Source organism: Chiloscyllium plagiosum, unplaced genomic scaffold, assembly GCF_037043375.1.
Source record: "Chiloscyllium plagiosum isolate Xiang-an unplaced genomic scaffold, Cpla_swu_hap1 HiC_scaffold_7, whole genome shotgun sequence".
Lineage (NCBI taxonomy): Eukaryota > Metazoa > Chordata > Chondrichthyes > Orectolobiformes > Hemiscylliidae > Chiloscyllium > Chiloscyllium plagiosum.
In genome coordinates, this window is record NW_028270145.1 from 8047138 (window position 1) to 8067802 (window position 20665).

At 42.9% G+C, this 20665-nt stretch overlaps 1 protein-coding gene across 2 annotated transcripts in view; it reads right to left on the bottom strand.

Moving 5' to 3' along the window:
- The window catches only part of LOC122551279 (protein boule-like), a 161006-nt gene that overhangs the window by 92991 nt on the left and 47350 nt on the right, over positions 1-20665 (bottom strand). For both annotated transcript variants that reach the window (XM_043692928.2, XM_087988692.1), the window contains exon 5: positions 14807-14882. In XM_043692928.2, the coding sequence (XP_043548863.1) occupies positions 14807-14882 (76 nt within the window). The remainder of the gene's footprint in view (positions 1-14806; positions 14883-20665) is intronic.

The window sequence follows — 20665 nt, forward strand, 5'->3', positions numbered from 1 at the left end:
GTAGCAAGATGGATAGAACAACTGGTTGAGTGATAGGAAACAAAAAGTATTTGTTAATGGGTAATTTTCAGGCTGAAGAAAGGTTTGTGGTGGAGTTACCCAGGGCTTCACTTTTATCTTAGCCTGCTGGACACACTTTCCTCATTCCTGAAGAAGGGCTTATGCCCAAAACGTCGATTCTCCTGTTCCTTAGATGCTGCCTGACCTGCTGCGCTTTTCCAGCAACACATTTTCAGCTTCATATTAGAACCCTTGCTTTTTCTGATATATATAAATAACATAGCTCTTAGAGTGCAGGGGAAAATTTCAAAGTTTACAGATAACATAAAATAGAGACAAATTATAAACTGCGAGGAAGACAATGCAGAACTTCAAAAACACCGACAAATTGGTGGAGTCAGCAGTTAGTTGGCAGGTGAAATTCAATGTGGAGTATTTTCAGATGATACACTTTGATGAGAGAACATGGAGAAATAACATAAAATAAAAGGTGTGCAGGAGTAGAGACCTGGGTTTATATTTATATAAGTAATTAAAGGTGAGCGAACATGTAGAGAGCTGTCAATAAAGCATACAGTATTCCAGGCTTCATTAATAAGGGCACAAAGAACAAAAGCCAGAAGGCTTTGCTGAACTTGTATGGTACACAGGTTAGACATCAGCTGGGATAATGTAAAGTTCTAGGCATCATCTTTTAGAAAAGATATGAATGCATTCAAAAGAGTGCAGAAAAGTTCTACAAGAATGGTCCAGGGATCAGAAACCTCGTTAAGTGGACTGATTGGAAGTTGGGACTATTTTCCTTGGAGAAGGTTGAAGGGAGATAAGTCCTTCTCAAAGTCATGAAGGATATTGACAGGCTAGAGGCAAAAAGAAACTGTTGCCACTGGTAAAAGGATTGGGAGTTAGAGGAGACAGGTTTGAAGTGATTTGCAAAATAAAACAAATTTGAGGTGAGAAAAGACTTTATCACCTAGTTAGTGGTTTCAGATTGGAGTGCACTGCCTGGAAGTGTGGTGGAAGGCAGTACAAATTGAATTATTCAAGAGGGAATTGGGTGAATATTTAAATAGAAACAATGTGCAGGGTTATGAAGCAAAGGTAACATTTGGCACCAAGTCAAATTACACATGGAGCAGTGCAGTCACAATGAGCTGAGTGCCCTCTTTCTGCACCATAATAATTCTGATTTTGTCATTGTTTTCTGAGTAAAGTGATGGCTTAACACTGGCTTTAATGTTCATAACAGAAGAGAAATACAGAAGTTTGCAAAGTTCACAACAAGATTATGCCTACCTAAATAGTTGCCTTTACTGCACTTGAAACAATTTCAGACAGCATTTTGCACCAGAGATATGCCCCCCTCCACATGCCTGTAGCTTCAAGACACGAGGCTTCTCCCAACTGTTATCTGCAGCCAAGTTAGAAGACTACAAGTTCCAAAATGTACTAGTAGAATTCTGTGTAAGCAATTCTTCTCTCATAGGTTAATTTTCTAGCAACAATATTTTGGAGCTATGAGGGCATGTAACATACCCATTTCAATACAGGTGTTGTTTGACAACCATCAGGATGCTTAGCATGACCCTAGTCCAAACATGCTATTTTGATCCTTTCATCCAGTTGTCAGCTTTATTTCTTTTCTCATTGTTTTTTCTGATGCTTTTCTTTTTCTTCCTGGATTTCTCCAAGACACAATTTCTTGTCCCAGCTCTGCTTCTCTTTCAAGATACATACAAAATTTAAGATGCATTCATCACCTGCCGCACCTCGCACTTTGTCATGTATTCAGATTTCAGTGCCAAAAATTCCCTCAACAAATTCAGAAGCTAGGGATTTTTATATAGCTACTAATCTCAAAAAACAAAAAAATGAAATAAGTATTTGCTGGTCAGAGGAGATGAAAATTCTCCTTTCCCCTCTAGGTGACCTATTTACAGCAATGAGATACAGAAACAGAATAACGGATTTGTTACAACTAAAAGGAGGACACTTAGTCATCCTGTCTGTGCAGCTCTCCAGATGAACTTCTCACTTAGTACTAGTCTTCTGTCTTCACCCCAAAACTCAGAACATAGCTACTTTAAAAGGAACAATCAAATTCCCCCAAATGCCTTGATTGAACTTACCTTCACCACACCCTCAAGCAGTGCATCCCAAACTTACGTTATTTGTCGTGCAAAAAATGTTTTCCTCATGTCTCTTTTGCTTCTTTTGTTAATTATTTTAAAACTGGGCCCTTTCATTCTTATTCCTTTCACGAATGGAAACAAGGCACAGTGGCTCAGTGGCTAGCAATGTAGCCTCACAGCACCAAGGACCCAGGTTTGATTTCAGCCTCAGGTGACTGTGTGGAGTTTGCACTTTCTCCCAGTGTCTGTGTGGGTTTCCTCCCACAGTCCAAAGATGTGCAGGTCAGGTGAATTAGCCATGATAAATTACCCATAGTGTTAGGTGCATTAGTCAGAGGGAAATAAGTCTGGGTGGATTACTCTTTGGAGGGTTGGTGTGGACTTGTTGGGCTGAAGGGCCTGTTTCCACACTATCGGGAATTTAATTTCTCCCTTTTTGCTCTATCCAGAACTTCTGTGATTTTTGAATATACTGTAACATTTAAGGGATGGAATGGTTATTTTGCAAAAAGTTCTTTCTTTGAAGACAAACTATGCTTTGCAAAACAAATCTTTTGTTGCAAAGCAGCACATCCTCCTCAAACAATGTTACAGGGACATATGATAAAATAGATATTCCTACTTCCTTAATGATTTCTATCTAAATGGCTATTTTTGCTCCACATTAATGACCAATCTTTCTGATTTTGCTTATATGCATGTGGTCATCTATGAGTGGAACCATATAAGATGGGTGAGATACTAAATGAATATTTCATGTCAGCATTTATTGTGGGGAAGGACATGACAGCTCGGATACTTGGGGAAATATATAGTGATGTCTTGAAAATGGTACATTTTGCAGACGAGGTGATGCTGTAGGTCTTAAAATATATGAAGGTAGATAAATCCCTGGGACCTACCAAAACTTTGTGGGAAGCTAGGGAAGAGATTGCTCGTCCCCTTGCTGATACATTTGCATCATCGATAGTCATTGATGAGGTGCTGGAAGGCTGGAGGTTGGCTGATATGGGTGACATTACTTAAGAACGTTTCTAAGGAAAAAGCAGGGGACTACACACTGATGATTCTTATGTCAGTGAAGGCTAAATTGTTGGAGGGGATTAGGATGGACAGGATTTACATGCAATTGGAAAGGTAAGGACTGATTAGGGATAGACAACATGGCTTTGTGCGTAGGCAAACAGGTCTCACTAACTTGACTGAGTTTCTTGGAAGAGGTGCTAAAGAAGACTGACACAAGCAGAATGGTAGACGTTATATATATGGACTTCAGCAAAGCATTCAACAAGATTCCGTAAAGTAGACTGGTTAGTAAGTATAGATTACATGTAATCGTAGTGTACATCCATCGTAGTGTGGATGAGCAGAGGGATCTTGGTGTCCATGTACACAGATCTCTGAAAGTTGCCACCCAGGTAAATAGTGCGGTGAGGAAGGCATATGGCGTACTGGCTTTTATTAGTAGAGGAATTGAGTTCCGGAGTCCTGAGGTCATGATGCAGTTGTATAAGACTCTGGTGCGGCCGCATCTGGAATATTGTGTGCAGTTTTGGTCGCCATACTATAGGAAGGATGTGGAGGCACTGGAACGGGTGCAGAGGAGGTTTACCAGGATGTTGCCTGGTATGGAAGGAAGATCGTATGAGGAAAGACTGAGACACTTGGGGCTGTTTTCATTAGAGAAAAGAAGGTTTAGGGGTGACTTGATTGAGGTGTACAAGATGATTAGGGGGTTAGATAGGGTTGACAGTGTGAGCCTTTTCCCGCGTATGGAGTCGGGTATTACAAGGGGGCATAGCTTTAAATTAAGGGGGGGTAGATATAGGACTGAAGTTAGGGGTAGGTTCTTCACTCAGCGAGTCGTAAGTTCATGGAATGCCCTGCCAGTAGCAGTGGTGGACTCTCCCTCTTTATGGGCATTTAAGCGGGCATTGGATAGGTATATGGAGGATAGTGGGTTAGTATAGGTTAGGTGGGCTTGGATCGGCGCAACATCGAGGGCCAAAGGGCCTGTACTGCGCTGTATTCTTCTATGTTCTATGTTCTATGTAATCCAGTGTGAAGTAGCCAATTGGATACAATATTGACTTGAAGGTAGGAGACAGAAGATGGTGGTAGAGGGTTGCCTTTCGGACTGCAGACCTGTTGGACATAAGGATCGGTGCTAGGTCCACTGTTTTTTGTCATTTACATAAATGATTTGGATATGCATATATTATTTGCAGATCACACCAAAATAGGTGGTGTCTTGGACAGTAAAGAAGATTATCTCAGAGTACATGGACCTTGAATGGATAGGCCAATGGGGCGAAAAAGGGGCAATGGAGTTTAATTTAGATAACCATGAGGTGCTGTTTTTTGGTAAGGCAAAACAAGGCAGGACTTATACACTTAATGGTGGGGCCACAGGAATATTGCCGAACAAAGAGACCCAGTGGTGCAGGTGTATAGTTTCTTGAAAGTGAAGCTGTAGGTAGACACGGTGGTAAAGAGGGCTTTTGGCACGCTTGTTTTCATTGGTCAGAAACTGAGTATAGGAGTTGGAATGTCATATTGCAGCTCTGCAGGACACTGGTGAGGCCACTTTTAGAATATACTTTTAGTGTACAATTCTGGTCACTCTTCTGTAGGGAAGATGTTGTTAAACTTGAGAAGGTGCAGATATACATGAATGCTGCAGGGACTGGAGGGTTCAAGTTATAGGGAGAAACTGAATTGGCTGGGGCGTTCTTCCTGGAGCGGATGGTTGAGGGGAGACCTTATAAAGGGTTATAAACTAGAGGGCATGAGAGGGGACAGATTTAAAATAACCTGGGTGGGTAACATTTTCACACAGTGGGTGGTGCATGTATGGAATGAGCTGCCGGGGAAGTGGTGGAGGCAAGTACAATTACAACATTAAATAGGCATCTGAATGAGTATATGAAAAGGAAGGGTTTAGAAGAATGTGGACCAAATATTGGGAAATGGGTCGAGGTCAGATTGGAGGTTTGGTCAGTGCAGACGAGTTGGACCTAAGTGTCTGTTTCTGTGCTGTATAACTCTACGACTCTAAGTTAAAGAGACAAGGTTAGGAACAGAACAAAAAAAGCAAGCTTGTAAGGGAGCTGAGGGGAGCATAGATCAAATCACCAAAAGGATTTAATATGGTACAAACAGAAAGACATATAAGAGAAGTAAAAAAAAGCAAAGATATGTCTACAGCAGATGTAAATAGTACACTCCTGAATATTTAACCATTTAAAAGCAAAGAAGAAATAAGACAAAACAAGAGAGGAAAAAACATAAAAGGATAAAGGAAATAAATAGGAGGTTGAAATCTAAAATACTTGAACTTTATGCTGAGTTGAACCTTCCCTCGCAATAACCACTGCTCCTTGTTATGTAACAATAAACTCTGATGCTTAGCCCGATCTTAACCCACAAAGTGATGAACAAACATGATTTCAGTTGTGATTTTACATAATTCATGATTTTCATGGCTTGCTTTAACACTCCAGTTAACTCTGGTGGAATTGTTTTGACTGTAAAAGCTTCATGGTGGAGGATGAGGATAGTGCTCTGCATCTCAGGATTTTCCTCTTTCAGTTTATGACAAATCCATTGATTGTTCCTCCTACTGCCCCCTTGACCATGACCCCACCCCCCACCACCAAACCATCATCTCCCAGACCGTCCATAACCTCATCACCTCGGGGGATCTCCCATCCACCGCCTCCAACCTCATAGTCCCACAACCCCGCACCTCCCGCTTCTACCTCCTGCCCAAAATCCACAAACCTGACTGCCCCGGCCGACCCATTGTCTCCGCCTGCTCCTGCCCCACCGAACTCATCTCCGCCTACCTTGACACCGTCCTGTCCCCCTTAGTCCAAGAACTCCCCACCTACGTTCAGGACACCACCCACGCCCTCCACCTGCTCCATGATTTTCGCTTCCCCGGTCCCCAACGCCTTATTTTCACCATGGACATCCAGTCCCTGTACACCTCCATCCCCCATCACGAAGGACTCAAAGCCCTCCGCTTCTTCCTTTCCCGCCGTACCGACCATTACCCTTCCACTGACACCCTCCTTCGACTGACTGAACTGGTCCTCACCCTGAACAACTTCTCTTTCCAATCCTCCCACTTCCTCCAAACGAAAGGATTAGCCATGGGCACCCGCATGGGCCCCAGCTATGCCTGCCTCTTCGTAGGATATGTGGAACAATCCATCTTCCGCAACTACACTGGCCCCAGCCCCCACCTTTTCCTCCGCTACATCGATGACTGTATCGGCGCCGCCTCGTGCTCCCACGAGGAGGTGGAACAGTTCATCCACTTCACCAACACCTTCCACCCCGACCTCAAATTCACCTGGACAGTCTCAGATTCCTCCCTCCCCTTCCTCGACCTTTCTATTTCCATCTCAGGCGACCGAATCAACACGGACATCTACTACAAACCGACCGACTCCCACAGCTACCTGGACTACACCTCCTCCCATCCTGCCCCCTGCAAAAATGCCATCCCATTCTCCCAATTCCTTCGACTCCGCCGCATCTGCTCCCAGGAGGACCAGTTCCAAAAACGCACATCCCAGATGGCCTCCTTCTTCAAGGACCGCAATTTCCCCCCCGACGTGATCGACGATGCCCTCCACCGCATCTCTTCCACTTCCCGATCCTCCGCCCTTGAACCCCGCCCCTCCAACCGCCACCAGGACAGAACCCCACTGGTCCTCACCTACCACCCCACTAACCTTCATGTACAGCGCATCATCCGCCGTCATTTCCGCCACCTCCAAACGGACCCCACCACCAAGGATATATTTCCCTCCCCTCCCCTATCAGCATTCCGTAAAGACCACTCCCTCCGTGACTCCCTCGTCAGATCCACACCCCCCACCAACCCAACCTCCACTCCCGGCACCTTCCCCTGCAACCGCAGGAGGTGCAAGACTTGCGCCCACACCTCCCCTCTCACCTCCCTCCAAGGCCCCAAAGGAAACTTCCATATCCGCCACAGATTCACCTGTACCTCCACACATATCATCTATTGCATCCTCTGTACCCGATGTGGCCTCCTCTATATTGGGGAGACGGGCCGCCTACTTGCGGAGCGTTTCAGAGAACACCTCTGGGACACCCGGACCAACCAACCCAACCACCCTGTAGCTCAACATTTCAATTCCCCCTCCCACTCCACCAAGGATATGCAGGTCTTTGGACTCCTCCATCGTCAGACCACAGCGAAACGACGGTTGGAGGAAGAACGCCTCATCTTCTGGCTCGGAACCCTCCAACCACAAGGGATGAACTCGGATTTCACCAGTTTCCTCATTTCCCCTCCCCCCAGCCTGTCTCAGTCAAATCCATCAAATTCAGCACCGCCTCCCTAACCTGCAATCTTCTTCCCGACCTCTCCGCCCCCACCCCAATCTGTCCTATCACCCTCACCTTGACCTTTTTCCACCTATCACATTTCCGACGCCCCTCCCCCAAGTCCCTCCTCACTATCTTTTATCTTAGCCTGCTGGACAAACTTTCCTCATTCCTGAAGAAGGGCTAATGCCCGAAACGTCGATTCTCCTGTTCCCTGGATGCTGCCTGACCTGCTGCGCTTCTCCAGCAACACATTTCCATCGCTCATATCAGTGTACTCAATCTGCAAAATAAACTTCTCACTAGTGGCCAACTTCTCTTCCATCACAATTTCGAAATCAGGTGTTATGTTGTCAATTTGCTGTTTAGCTATATGTCAAAGAGAGTGGAATTTTATCAATCTCTTTTGTAGCATCAGTTCCTGACATACATCCTTTTTTTTATACAAAGACAGGATTAAGATAATGGGATGGGGTTTCTATGGATCTGCTTGTTGTTGTGTTCTTTCAAGCTCTAGAAGTACTGAATGTGTTTGTTTGCAAGAGATGAATGTTTTGTCTGTAAGTAATGTCTTAACCTGTTGCCGCAGCAGTGTTTGCCAACTTCACTCTACAGATGAGACATCAGTTAAGGGGCAAATAGCATCTTCTGTCTATGAGAATCCAAAGGCCAGATAACTATAATTGTACTGTCTTTGAATAGTTCTTGCTTTTTTCCCTTTGATTTCAGATATTTAATCAACCGAATTACCAGAATAATCACCTCTTGACAAGATTCTTAGAATCTATTCTAAAACTTAGATCACGAAACAAAAAAATCCAAAAATATTACAAAATCCATGCTAACGTAAATACATGTTAGACAGTTCAGTTCAAGCCATTCAACAAATGCGCGCCACTTTTCTGCACACGTGCAGTTTCTTCTCATCCCGGAGATATGATCCAAATGATTGCACATGCTCAGACTGAATGTTTGGGCCTGTGCATGAGCAAGTAGGTTGCATGATCAGCAGATTTTGCAACTTGTGCACATGCATCGTACCAAATGTCCACGCATGTGCTATATTGGCAATTTATGTGAAGTAGCGTTACTTCCTGCAAATTCCGTGGCACAGTTCTCACCTTGCTGTGGAACACCAGTTGAAAACTTCTGGACTGAGGAAATAATCTGTTTTTGGAATGCTGAAAGGAGAGGGGAGGGGAAGATGCATTAGTAGTGGCTTCACACTAAAAGTGGCAGAAATGATGATGGATGATCCACAAAAATGCATTGAGAAGACACGTGAAAAAACTTCTAACAGTCTGGAAAGGAAGAGAAATGAAAAAATGAAAGTCCACAGAACGGTCATGGTCGAATGCCCTGGCAATTACTGTGGCACGGGAACCTTGACTGAGAAAAAGGCATTCGAGAACGAGTATGTAAGATCAATTCCTTTACAGGACAGACGTGATGGAGATGGAAAAACTGAAAGAATGGAACAAAGTTTTTACAAGAAGCAAAGTATGACAACATGTAGTAAAGTAACTGTGGGAGTTAGTGGGCTTTGCAAATATAGGTTTAATCAAGATATAGCAGCTATGATGAGAGAGCTCAGATACAGACCATGTAAAAGAAAGAAAAGGTAGAAATTGCAATGTGGGGCAGGACCAGGATACAGCACTGACACAATCATCTACGTATTAAACAGCTATAGTAGGTCCAGACAAAGAATGCAGCAAAGAATCTGACAAAAATGCAGACATGGCTTGGACTTGTGTGCAGGTATCCAGAGTAGTGTCTTTTATTTGGAGAAAACAAATGGAATTAAAGTAGAAGTTGATTATTGTGAGTACAGGTTCATCCAGGCAGGGGAGGGCTATGGTGGTCAGGGACTGGTTGGGCCTCTAATCAAAGATTACGAGTATTTCCAAAGGGCTCCTTTATCAAACCTTATCAAAAGGTTGATTAAAAAAAAGAATGAAATGAATGAGAGTGAACTAACAAGAAATATAAAATATCTTACAAATGTTTTACTAAGTACATAAAGTGTACTCTTCCCTTTGAAGAAGATACAAAAGCAATTAACTTTCAAATTGAGGAAATGGCAGGGGCATTTAACAAATACTCCGAGTACGTTTTTACAGAGAAACATTGCTTCCTTCCAGATATAAATGGAATGCTAAGGGTTAAAAGGAATCAAATTAAGGAAATTAATATCAGAGAAAAAGCTTTGCAAAAACTCAAGGGATTAAAATTAGAAAAAGCCATGAAGCCTGACAGCATCCAGTCTCGGATTCTAAAAGAGGGAGCTGCAGAGATAGTGGATGAGCTATAACTTTTGAAAATTCTTTAAACTCAGGAATGGCCCCATTGAGTTGCAAATTGCCAAAGTATTACACTACTTTTCATGAAAGGAGGGAGAGAGAAAACAAGAAACGACATGCATAGGAGGTATAGTTAGTAAGTTTGTAGATGACACCAAAATTGGAGGTGTAGTGGACAGCGAAGAAGGTTACCTCAGAGTACAACAGAATCTTGATCAGATGGGCCAATGAGCCAAGGAATGGCAGATGTAGTTAATTTAAATAAATGTGAGATGTTGCATTTTGGAAAGGCAAATCAGGGCAGGACTTATACACTTAATGGTAAGATCCTGGGGATTGTTGCTGAAGAAAGAGATCTTTACTGTTCAGAGCACTGAGTAGAGGACTTGGGAGGTTATGTTGCGGCTGTACAGGACATTGGTTAGGTCACTTTTGGAATACTGTGTCAGTTCTGGTCTCCCTCTTATAAGAAAGCTGTTGTGAAACGTGAAAGGATTCAGAAAAGATTCACAAAAACGTTGCCAGGGTTGGAGGGTTTGAACTATAGGGAGGGACTGAATCGGCTGGGGATCTTTTCCTTGGAGCATTGGAGGCTGATGGGTGACCTTATAGAGATTTATAAAATCATGAGGGGCATGAGACAAGGTCTTTTTTCTGGGTTGGGGGAATACAGGACTAGACGGCATAAGTTTAGGGTGAGACAGGTAAGATTGAAAAGGGACCTCAGGGGCACCATTTTCACACAAAGAGGGATGCATGTATGAAATAAGTTGCCAGAGGAAGTGGTGGAGGCTGGTACAATTACAATGTTTAAAAGACATCTGGAAGGGTACATCAATAAGAATGGTTTGAACGGATATGGGCCAAGTGCTGGCAAATGGGATTAGATTAATTTAGGAATTCTGGTTGACATGAATGAGTTGGACCAAAGGGTCTGTTTCCATGCTTATATCTCTATGAACCCATGTTAGACAAATGCCAATTGGTGGGAAAATCTATTACTAAGCCTTAAAAAGGCATTTTAAAAAGCATGGTATGATTTGAACAAGTCACAGAGATGTACAGAATGGAAATAGATCCTTCGAACCAACTCATCCATGCCGATCAGATATCCTAAATAAATCTAGTCCCATCTGCCAGCATTTGGCTGATATCCCTCAAAGCTGTTCATATTCATATATCCATCCAATTGCCTTATTAAGTATTGCAATTGTATCAGTTTCCACTACTTCCTCTGGCAGATCAATCAATACACGCACCACCCTCTGCGTGAAAAAGTTGCCCCTTAGGTCCCTTTTAAAGCTTTGCACTCTAACCTTAAACCTATGTCCTCTAGTTTTGGACTCCACCATCCTGGAAAAGACCTTGTCTAAGCCCCTCATGACTTCACCTGATGAAGGTACAGTGCTGCAAAAGCTTGTGATTAACCTGGTGTCATGTGACCTCTGACATTGTCTACCCCAGTCTAAAACTGCACTCCAAATCATGATTTCATAAACTTCTATAAAGTCACCCCTCAGCCTCCAGCACTCCAGGGAAAATAGCCCCAGCCTATTCAGCCTCTACCTACATCTCAAACCCTACAATCCTGGCAACACCCTCATAAGTCTTTTCTGAATTCTTTCAAGTTTCACAACATCCTTCCAATAGCAGGAAGACCAGAACTGAATGCAGTATTCCAAAACTGGCCGAACCAATGTCCCGTACAGCCACAACTTGGCCTCCCACTACTGTACTCAATGCAGTGACCAAAAAAGCCAAGCATCCCAAATACCTTCTTCACTAACCTATCTACCTGTGACTCTACTTTCAAGGAACTATGAACCTGCACTCCAAGGTCTCTGGGTTCAGCAACAGTCCCCAGGACCATACCATTAAGTGTATAAGTCCTGCCCTGATATGCCTTTCCAAAATGCATTAGCTCACATTTATCTATATTAAACTCCATCTGACACTACTCACCTCATTGGCGCACTTGATCAGGGTCCCATTGTACTTCTTCGCTGTCCACTACATTACTAATTTTGGTGTCATCTGAAACTTACGAACCACATCTCTTATGTTCACATTCAAATCATTTATAGAAATGATGAAAAGCAGTGGACCCAGCACCAACCCTTGTGGAACACGACTGGTTACAAGTCTCCAGTCTGAAAAGCAACCCTCTACCAACACCCTCTGTCTTCTACCGTCAAGCTAATTCTGTATTCAAATGGCTAGTTCTCCTGTACTCCATGTGATCTAATCTTGCTAACCAGTTTACCATGAGGAACTTTGGTAAACACCTTACTGAAGTCCATATAGATCATGCCCACTGCTCTGCCCTCATCAATCATCTTTGTTACTTCTTCAAAAACTGAATCAAGTTAGTGAGACACAATTTTCCATGTACAAAGTCTTGCTGACTAACCCTAACCAGTCCTTACCTTTCCAAATACATGTAACTCCTGTCCCTCAGGACTCCCTCCAACAACTTACCAATCATGATGTCAGCTCACTGGTCGATAGTTCCCTGGCTTTTCCTTATTGCCTTTCTTAAATAGTGGCACCACGCTAGCCAACCTGGTTTTCCGGCACCTCACCTGTGGCTATCGATGGCACGGATACCTCAGCAAGGGGCCCAGCAGTCACTTCCCTAGCTTCCCACAGAGCTCCAGAGTACACCTGATCAGGTCCCAGGAATCTATCCACCATTATGCCTTTTAAGATGTCCAGCACCTCCTCCTGTGTAATATGGATATTTTTCAAGATGTCTCTATTTATTTCCCCACATTCTTTATCTTCCATATCCTTCTCCACAGTAAACACTGATGCAAAGTCCTCATTTAGTATCTCTCCCATCTCTTGCAGTTCCACACATGGGAGGCCTTTCTGATCTTAAGAGGCAGGAGTAGAGTGGTGCTGGAAAGGCACAACAGGTCAGTCAGCAGCAGAGGAAAAATCGACGTTTCGGGCAAAAGTCCTTCACCAGGAATCCGGAGTCCATGAGGGATCAGTTGGTTGCAGAGGCAAGCACTGAGGAAGCAGGTGTGGCTGTGGTAGCAAGTCTGTTTCAGGACATGGTTGAAGAGCTTCAGGGCAGAGGAGATGATCTGGGGGTTGCAGTGAGAGAGAGACTCACTGAAATCCTTGTAGAGAGCGGAGGAGAACTTCTTCAAGGTCGGCATCCTTGCAAGAGGATTTGCAGTAAGGTTAAAATCAACTCGGCGAAAGTGAGGACTGCAGATGCTGGAGATCTTTAAGAGGCCCTATTCTCTCCCTAACTATACCCTTTTGTCATTAATGTATTTGTAGAATCCCTTCGGATTCTCCTCAATCTTGTTTGGCAAAGCTATCTCATGTCCCCTTTTTGCGCCGTTGATTTCCCTCTTAAGTATGCTCCTACTGCCTTTATACTCTTCCAGGCATTTACTCAATCTCCGCTGTCAATACCTGACATATGCTTCCTTCTTTTGCATGACCAAAACCTCAATTTCTCTGGTCATCCAACATTCCCTAAACCTACCAGCCTTGCCCTTCACCCTAAAAGGAGCAGATTGCCTCTGGAATCTTGTTATCTCATTTTTGAAGACTTCCCATTTTCCAGCCGTCTTTTTACCTGCAAAGACAGCCGTACGTCCTCATGTAAGGAATGCAGGAAATTAGCATGGAACTATACCGAACATTCCAAAAAGCAAATTGCTTGCTTGCCTTCATTGTAAGGGAACTGGAGTATGGTTGTATCGGATTTTGTTGAGGCGACATCTGGACCACTGTGTGCCGTTTTTGTTTCCACATTTAAATGAAAGATGTACTTGCGTTGGATGCAGTACAGTAAAGGTTCACTAATCCCGCAGAGGACCCTACATTGGGAGTATATTGGATCTATACTGTCTGGGATTCAGAATGCTGAGAGGTGGCCTGACTGAAATGTCTGCAGCAAAGTTGGGGGTGGCACTCAGCATGCACCCGCCCCTCTCCAATTCTGAATCCTCCAATCAGGATTCTGACTCTCCCAGGAGCTAGCAAGCAAGCCTGACACAGTTTTCTTGTGATCCCCCCCATGACGAGTTCACTACTCACCACCTGGTTGGTATCAGTAGCTATAGGATGTCCCCTTAAGCGGAATTAATGGCCTAAATTGATGGTGACCTTATTAGGGTAGATGTGGGAAGGTGGCAGCAAACTCCTAGCTTCAATATCCACTCCATCCCCACTCCCAGCCCCAACCTCAACCGTCCTCCCATTCACTCACTCCCCACAAGACAGGGCATCAGATTCCACTTTTCATTATTATTCACCAGTAAAGGCAGGAATTGGTTTAGCTCAGTTGGCTGGATTGTTGGTTTACATAGCAGTGTGATGCCAACAACATGTTCAATTCTCACCACCAGTTTGAGGTTATCATGAAGAACTCTCCTTCTCAACCTCTTCCCTTGCCTGCGATGTGGTGGCCCTCAGGTTAAATCATCATCAGTTGCTTCTCTCTAATGAGAGAGCAGTTCCAATGGTCTGGTAAGACTATGGTGACACAACCAGTAACAGTTATTGGCCTATGCAGGAATAAGTTTATTGAAAACATTATGCTGTAACTGTGCAAAAACATTTTTAAAATTTCTACATTTAATGATAGGAAAATTGATGTTGAGATAGGCAAAATTTAAAAATGAACATTTATTTTGAACAGAAATGTTTTTTAAAAGTCATCACAAAACACATTAAGCAAGCACACAACTTTGGTCTTTGAGAATGTTGATTTCATTAGTAAATTATTTGTTTTGCATAGAATTATTACAAAACTTAGCACTGACTAAACCATTCCTTAAAGCAGCATCAACTGTGGTAAATTTTCCATTCCTATCTACCGGAAAAAAACGATGTAACTTCAGAGTAAGATCCTTCCTGATCTCTTGTCCATTTTCTTGGCAAAGTTTGAACAAATAAGAATTCTCATGACTGGTGCTGTGCAACACTATTCTTTTTCTGTATAGTCACCAATAATTGGGTAAATTAGTATGTACATACGTGGAATCCCCACTTGTTGCTTTCTTATTGCTGGGCCAATATTCAGTTTTTTATCTTTGTAATTCAACTTTTCTGCCTGAAAAGGATAAGATGTAGAAGCACAACGTATTATATCTATCATGTCTATAAGAAATAACACCAAGTTTATAGTTCAAAATTGCTGTATGAAAGGATGATTTAAACACAAAAACAGAAGTTGATGTAATATCTATAAGAAATAGCATCTAAAGAAAGTAAAGTAAAACACAGTTTATAGCCGTGAATTCGGAGAACACGTCTTTATAATACCTATTATTATTTTGCTACAAAATAAAGAACACATGTCAGCCATTATGAAGTATAATGCTATTTATTACCATTACCACTGAAGGTGGGCAAAGATAATGTTTTCAACATAATGTTTTGTTGGTCGCTAATATAGCTCAAAAACTAATGAACAGATTTCAACGAAACTTGTACGCAGTAAGGGTATGGCCCGAGAAAGAAAGCAGTAGTTATTAGTGGAGATGTGGATTGGGATTCTGGATTAATTTCCAATTATCCATCCGGTAACATAGGCAAATTGATTTTCTTGTCAAAATGTTGTAGGCTGCTCGCTTGGAACATTGTGGTGTGGTGGAATTTGTTAGAGCCACCATAATATGAGAAAAGTTTTCATGGATGCAAATTAGCCTGAATCTTCATTTGTCAAATGGATGGTCTTAATAAAAATATTTATTATTTCAACAGTGTAATTGCAATGCATCAATCATGAGTGAAAAGCCTCAGAGAAGAACTGTGTGACTATAATAATATTGAATTGAGAGAGTGCGGCCAAGGTATCAACTCTACCAACTGCTGTCACCAAATGTATTGATTCTGCATTAATTTCTTGCAGATGTTCTGCAGTGAAATATAACTGTAAATTGAAAGGTGCACAACAATGCTTTAATTGCCAGATAAAATAACAATTAAACTAATCAATTTAAAGAAGGCTTGAATCAAAAGGGCCTTAGCCCTTATTCCTGAAATAAAGCTTTCCTGAATATTAACAATCTGTGATAATATTATCAACTCAAAATGGATATGGATTTTAGAACACTCTTGCACAAGACCCCTTTCAATGACTCAAAATAGCTAGAATCTTTTTTCCAACTCAGAATATACTATATTCTACTTATAGTATACACAATTTATACAGTCCCAGAGGATTATTGAGTAGTGTATAATAAATGTGGAAAACCTCATTTGGAAAATAGCTGTTGTTAAACAAGAGAATAATCTACCTTTAGCTTTAATTATTTATTGCAAACACACATTGTAAATCACTTTCAAATAATTTGAAGATAGTATATTTCCTGATTGCTAACAGAAGGAATTTCTAGAATGATACTGCAAAACTGTCTGCAAAGGTTAACAGCAGGCAAAATAAAACAAATTTCAATCAAGACTTTAGCTCTCAGATAATCTCCATCTTCTAAAGGAAAACAGAAAATACAAATACGAATCCAATGAGTTGAAGTGGAATTGGAATGCAAATCCGTCCAAGATTATGTATGTTTTAGAGAATGTCACAATTCTTTTTCTGATAGTCACTTGAAACAAGGAAGGAATTTGGCCCGTGGTAAGAATTTGCACTTGGTGTCTTCCAGTGGGAAGCTACTATTTGACCATAAGACCATAAGACATAGGAGCGGAAGTAAGGCCATTCGGCCCATCGAGTCCACTTCGCTATTCAATCATGGCTGATGGGCATTTCAACTCCACTTACCCGCATTCTCCCCGTAACCCTTAATTCCTTGTGACATCAAGAATTTATCAATTTCTGACTTGAAGACATTTAGCGTCCCAGCCTCCACTGCACTCTGCGGCAATGAATTCCAAAGGCCCACCACTCTCTGGCTGAAGAAATGTCTGCGCATTTTTGTTCTGAATTTACCACCTCTAATTCTAAGGCTGAGTCCACGGGTCCTAGTCTCCTTGCCTAACGGAAACAGTTTCCTAGCGTTCACCCTCTTCAAGCACTTGATCTGCTCTTCTAATAGCCAAAGGATTAGTTGTAGGATTTGTTGATTGATAATCAATCTGTTTGGCCACATCACAAATATTTAAGAATATCCCAGTAATTGGGATGCACTACTATCATTCCACCAGAGAAAAAATTTGAAGTTTAGCTGCAACAAAGACTTTTCAGGAACTGACCGTTGCAATCTTCTAGCAATTGACACAACATTGTTTTTATAATAAATGCTCTAGCAAAGTAAGGAACACTGTATGTTAATGTTTAAAAATGTGTTACTGGAAAAGCGCAGCATGTCAGGCAGCATGAAAGGAGAAGGAGAATCCACGTTTTGGGCATAAGCCCTTCTTCAGGAATGAGGAGGGTGTGCCAAGCAGGCTAAGATAAAAGGTAGGGAGGAGGGACTTGGGGGGGGGGGCGTTGAGAATGCGATAGGTGGAAGGAGGTTAAGGTGAGGGTGATAGGCCGGAGAGTGGGTGGGGGCGGAGAGGTCGGGAAGAAGATTGCAGGTCAAGAAGGTGGTGCTGAGTCTGAGGGCTGGGACTGAGAAAAGGTGGGGGGATGGGAAATGAGGAAGCTGGAGAAATCCGCATTCATCCCCTGTGGCTGGAGGGTTCCTAGGCGGAAGATGAGTCGCTCTTCCTCCAGGCGTCGTGTTGCCATGGTCTGGTGATGGAGGAGGCCAAGGACCTGCATGTCCTTGGCTGAGTGGGAGGGGGAGTTAAAGTGTTCAGCCACGGGGCAGTTGAGTTGGTTGGTGCGGGTGTTCGAGAGGTGTTCTCTGAAACGTTCCGCAAGTAGGCGGCCTGTCTCCCCAATGTATAGGAGGCCACATCAGGTGCAGCGGATGCAGTAAATGATGTGTGTGGAGGTGCAGGTGAATTTCTGATGGATATTGAAGGATCCCTTGGGGCCTTGGAGGGAAGTGTGGGCGCAAGTTTTGCATTTTTTCCGGTTGCAGGGGAAGGGCCGGGAGTGGAGGTTGGGTTGGTGGGGAGTGTGGATCCGACAAGGGAGTCGCGGAGGGAATGGTCTTTCCGGAATGCTGATAGGGGTGGGGAGGGAAATATATCCTTGGTGGTGGGGTCTGTTTGGAGGTGGCGGAAATGACGAAGGATGATCCAATGTATCTGGAGGTTGGTGGGGTGGTAGGTGAGGACTAGTGGGGTTCTGTCCTGGTGGCAATTGGAGGGGCGGCGGAGTTCAAGGACGGAGGAGCGGGAAGTGGAGGAGATGCGGTGGAGAGCATCGTCAACCACGTCTGAGGGGAAATTGCGGTCTTTGAAGAAGGGGGCCATCTGGGTTGTTCGGTATTGGAATTAGTTCTCCTGGGTGCAGATGCGGCAAAGGTGAAGGAATTGGGAATATGGGATGGCGTTTTTACAGGGGGCAGGGTGAGAAGAGGTGTAATCTAGGTAGCTGTGGGAGTCAGTCGGTTTATAGTATATGTCCATGTTAAGTCGGTCGTCCGAGATAGAGATGGAGAGGTCTAGGAAAGGAGGGAGGAGTCTGAGATGGTCCAGGTAAATTTGAGGTCCTTGGCCTCCTCCATCGCCAGACCATGGCAACACGACGCCTGGAGGCAGAGCGATTTTTTTCTTCCCAGCCCTCAGACTCAGCACCGCCTTTTTGACCTGCAATCTTCTTCCCAACCTCTCCGCCCCCACCCCGTCTCCGGCCCATCACCCTCACCTTAACCTCCTTCCACCTATCACATTCCCAACGCCCCTTCCCCAAGTCCCTCCTCCCTACCTTTTATCTTAGCCAGCTTGGCACACCCTCCTCATTCCTGAAGAAGGGCTTTTGCCCAAAATGTGGATTCTCCTTCTCCTTTGATGCTGCCTGACCTGCTGCGCTTTTCTAGCAACACATTTTTAAGCTCTGATCTCCAGCATCTGCAGTCCTCACTTTCTCCTGTATGTTAATGTTGTTATCATCTCTTATCTTTGAAGAAACTAAACTTTCTGTAAAATACTTCAACACCCAAACAACAATTCTGTTTTAAAAAGTATCTGGTAGTAGTTAAAAGCCACTGGAGACACATGTATTTAAGTCAGCTTTGACAGAGCAAGCCCATCCTTCTGAATCAACAACTCTTGACTAAATGAAGCTGCAGAGATTGACCATAAAGAATGAAATTTAAAGCAGCAACAGTGTTACAATTCAAAACTATGCTCAACAGAAAAAAGATCATGAGAGTAGAATATACTGTAATGCAGAGGGTGAATTAGATTTAAAATAATTCAAACTACAGCTGCAATAAGATTTAAAGTCTTCTGTAAGTATTCAACTTCCACATACATATTAACTCCAAAGTGCCAAAAGGTTTACTGATGAAAATCTATTATCTAATGAGGTAATTAGAGCCAAAAGAACACCCGTTCTCTTGAGAGTTGGTTTAAACAACTAACCACTGGTTAACCTCAGTTTATTTAGAATGTGTTTTAGCTTTCTGTGGTAGTTCCACTATTTACTGGAGGTGAAACTTGAATCCGTGACCCTAAAGCATTAGCCTGGGCCTGTAGACTACTGGCCCAGTGATATTACTATTACACCACATTCTTCCATAATTCAATCACGATAACCAACAATAGCTTCATGGTCACCCTCACTAAGAATGGATATTGAACTATTGTGCTGGGGTATGACCCACTGTAGGTTTCATCGGCTTAACAACCCAGTGATGCTACCACCATCTCACAAGAATTAGTTTATTGATATTTTTAATCAACCTGTTCAGCCAATTTATGACATACATCCTGAGCAGATGAGACTTGAACTGGACATCCTGGGTCAGAGGTAGGGACATTACTACTGTGCTACAACTGGCCAACCCATGTAGATATTTTATAATCACCCTGTTCAGAATTATATCACATACCCCTAGGGCAGGTGGGATCTAAAATCAGGCCTTCTAGTTCAGAGGTAGCAGCACTACCACTTTGTTACAAGAGTACCATAAGTGCCCATTAATTGTTAAATTATTCCTAGCAAGTTTCCTGTAATACACCTGCACCAGCTTGCAAACAGTAAAATGAGTCACAGCTTGCATTTCATGCTTTTATGCACCACAGATTAGCACCAATCCCTTGTATTTTTCAAACTTCTAATGAGATCTCCCTTCTAGCCACAAGTGGCTTTCCTTTCCACTAACACATACTGGAGCAACTTCAAGCAAAGGGAATGCTAAAGCCTTGGTACTCCCTCTTAGCACAAGCTCCAAGATACACAACTCTTGGTTTCTACTCCAGAACCTCAGAAGAGATAAATTTCTGCAGATGTCAAAGGTGCTTTTTTAACAGAAGAATGACTGGGAGATGATACCATGATACCAATAATTAAGCATGAGTCAGAAATTTTCATAGGCATGAACACAGAGAAGATCAAAGTCTAAAGTTCTCTTATGCTTGCTGTCCATTTTGAGGTAAACCTTTCAAGGACAGTGAAGGAAAATACATTCCAAAGACCTAACATGCCTATTCTTAGTCCATAAAAAAGACCCCACAAATTGTCTGCCAGGATGCTACTTGGGATGCAAAGTCTCAGTTATAGGCTGGATATGTTTTCCTTGTAGCAGAGAAGGAAAAGGGGGAATCTGATTCACGTATATAAATATGAGAAGCACTGACAAGGTAGATTATGAGAGCCATGGCAAACTGTGTATAAGACCAGATGACATATGTTTAAAAAGTGAGAAGTAACTAATCTAGAGGATATGAGTTTTTTTTACCCAGAGATAAGTAAAAATATGTAATGCACTGCCTGAGAAGTGGTGGAGGCAGTTACTCACAATATTTAAGAAGCGTCTGGATGAGTACTTAATATCACAGCATATAGTAGGCATCAACCAAGTTCAGATA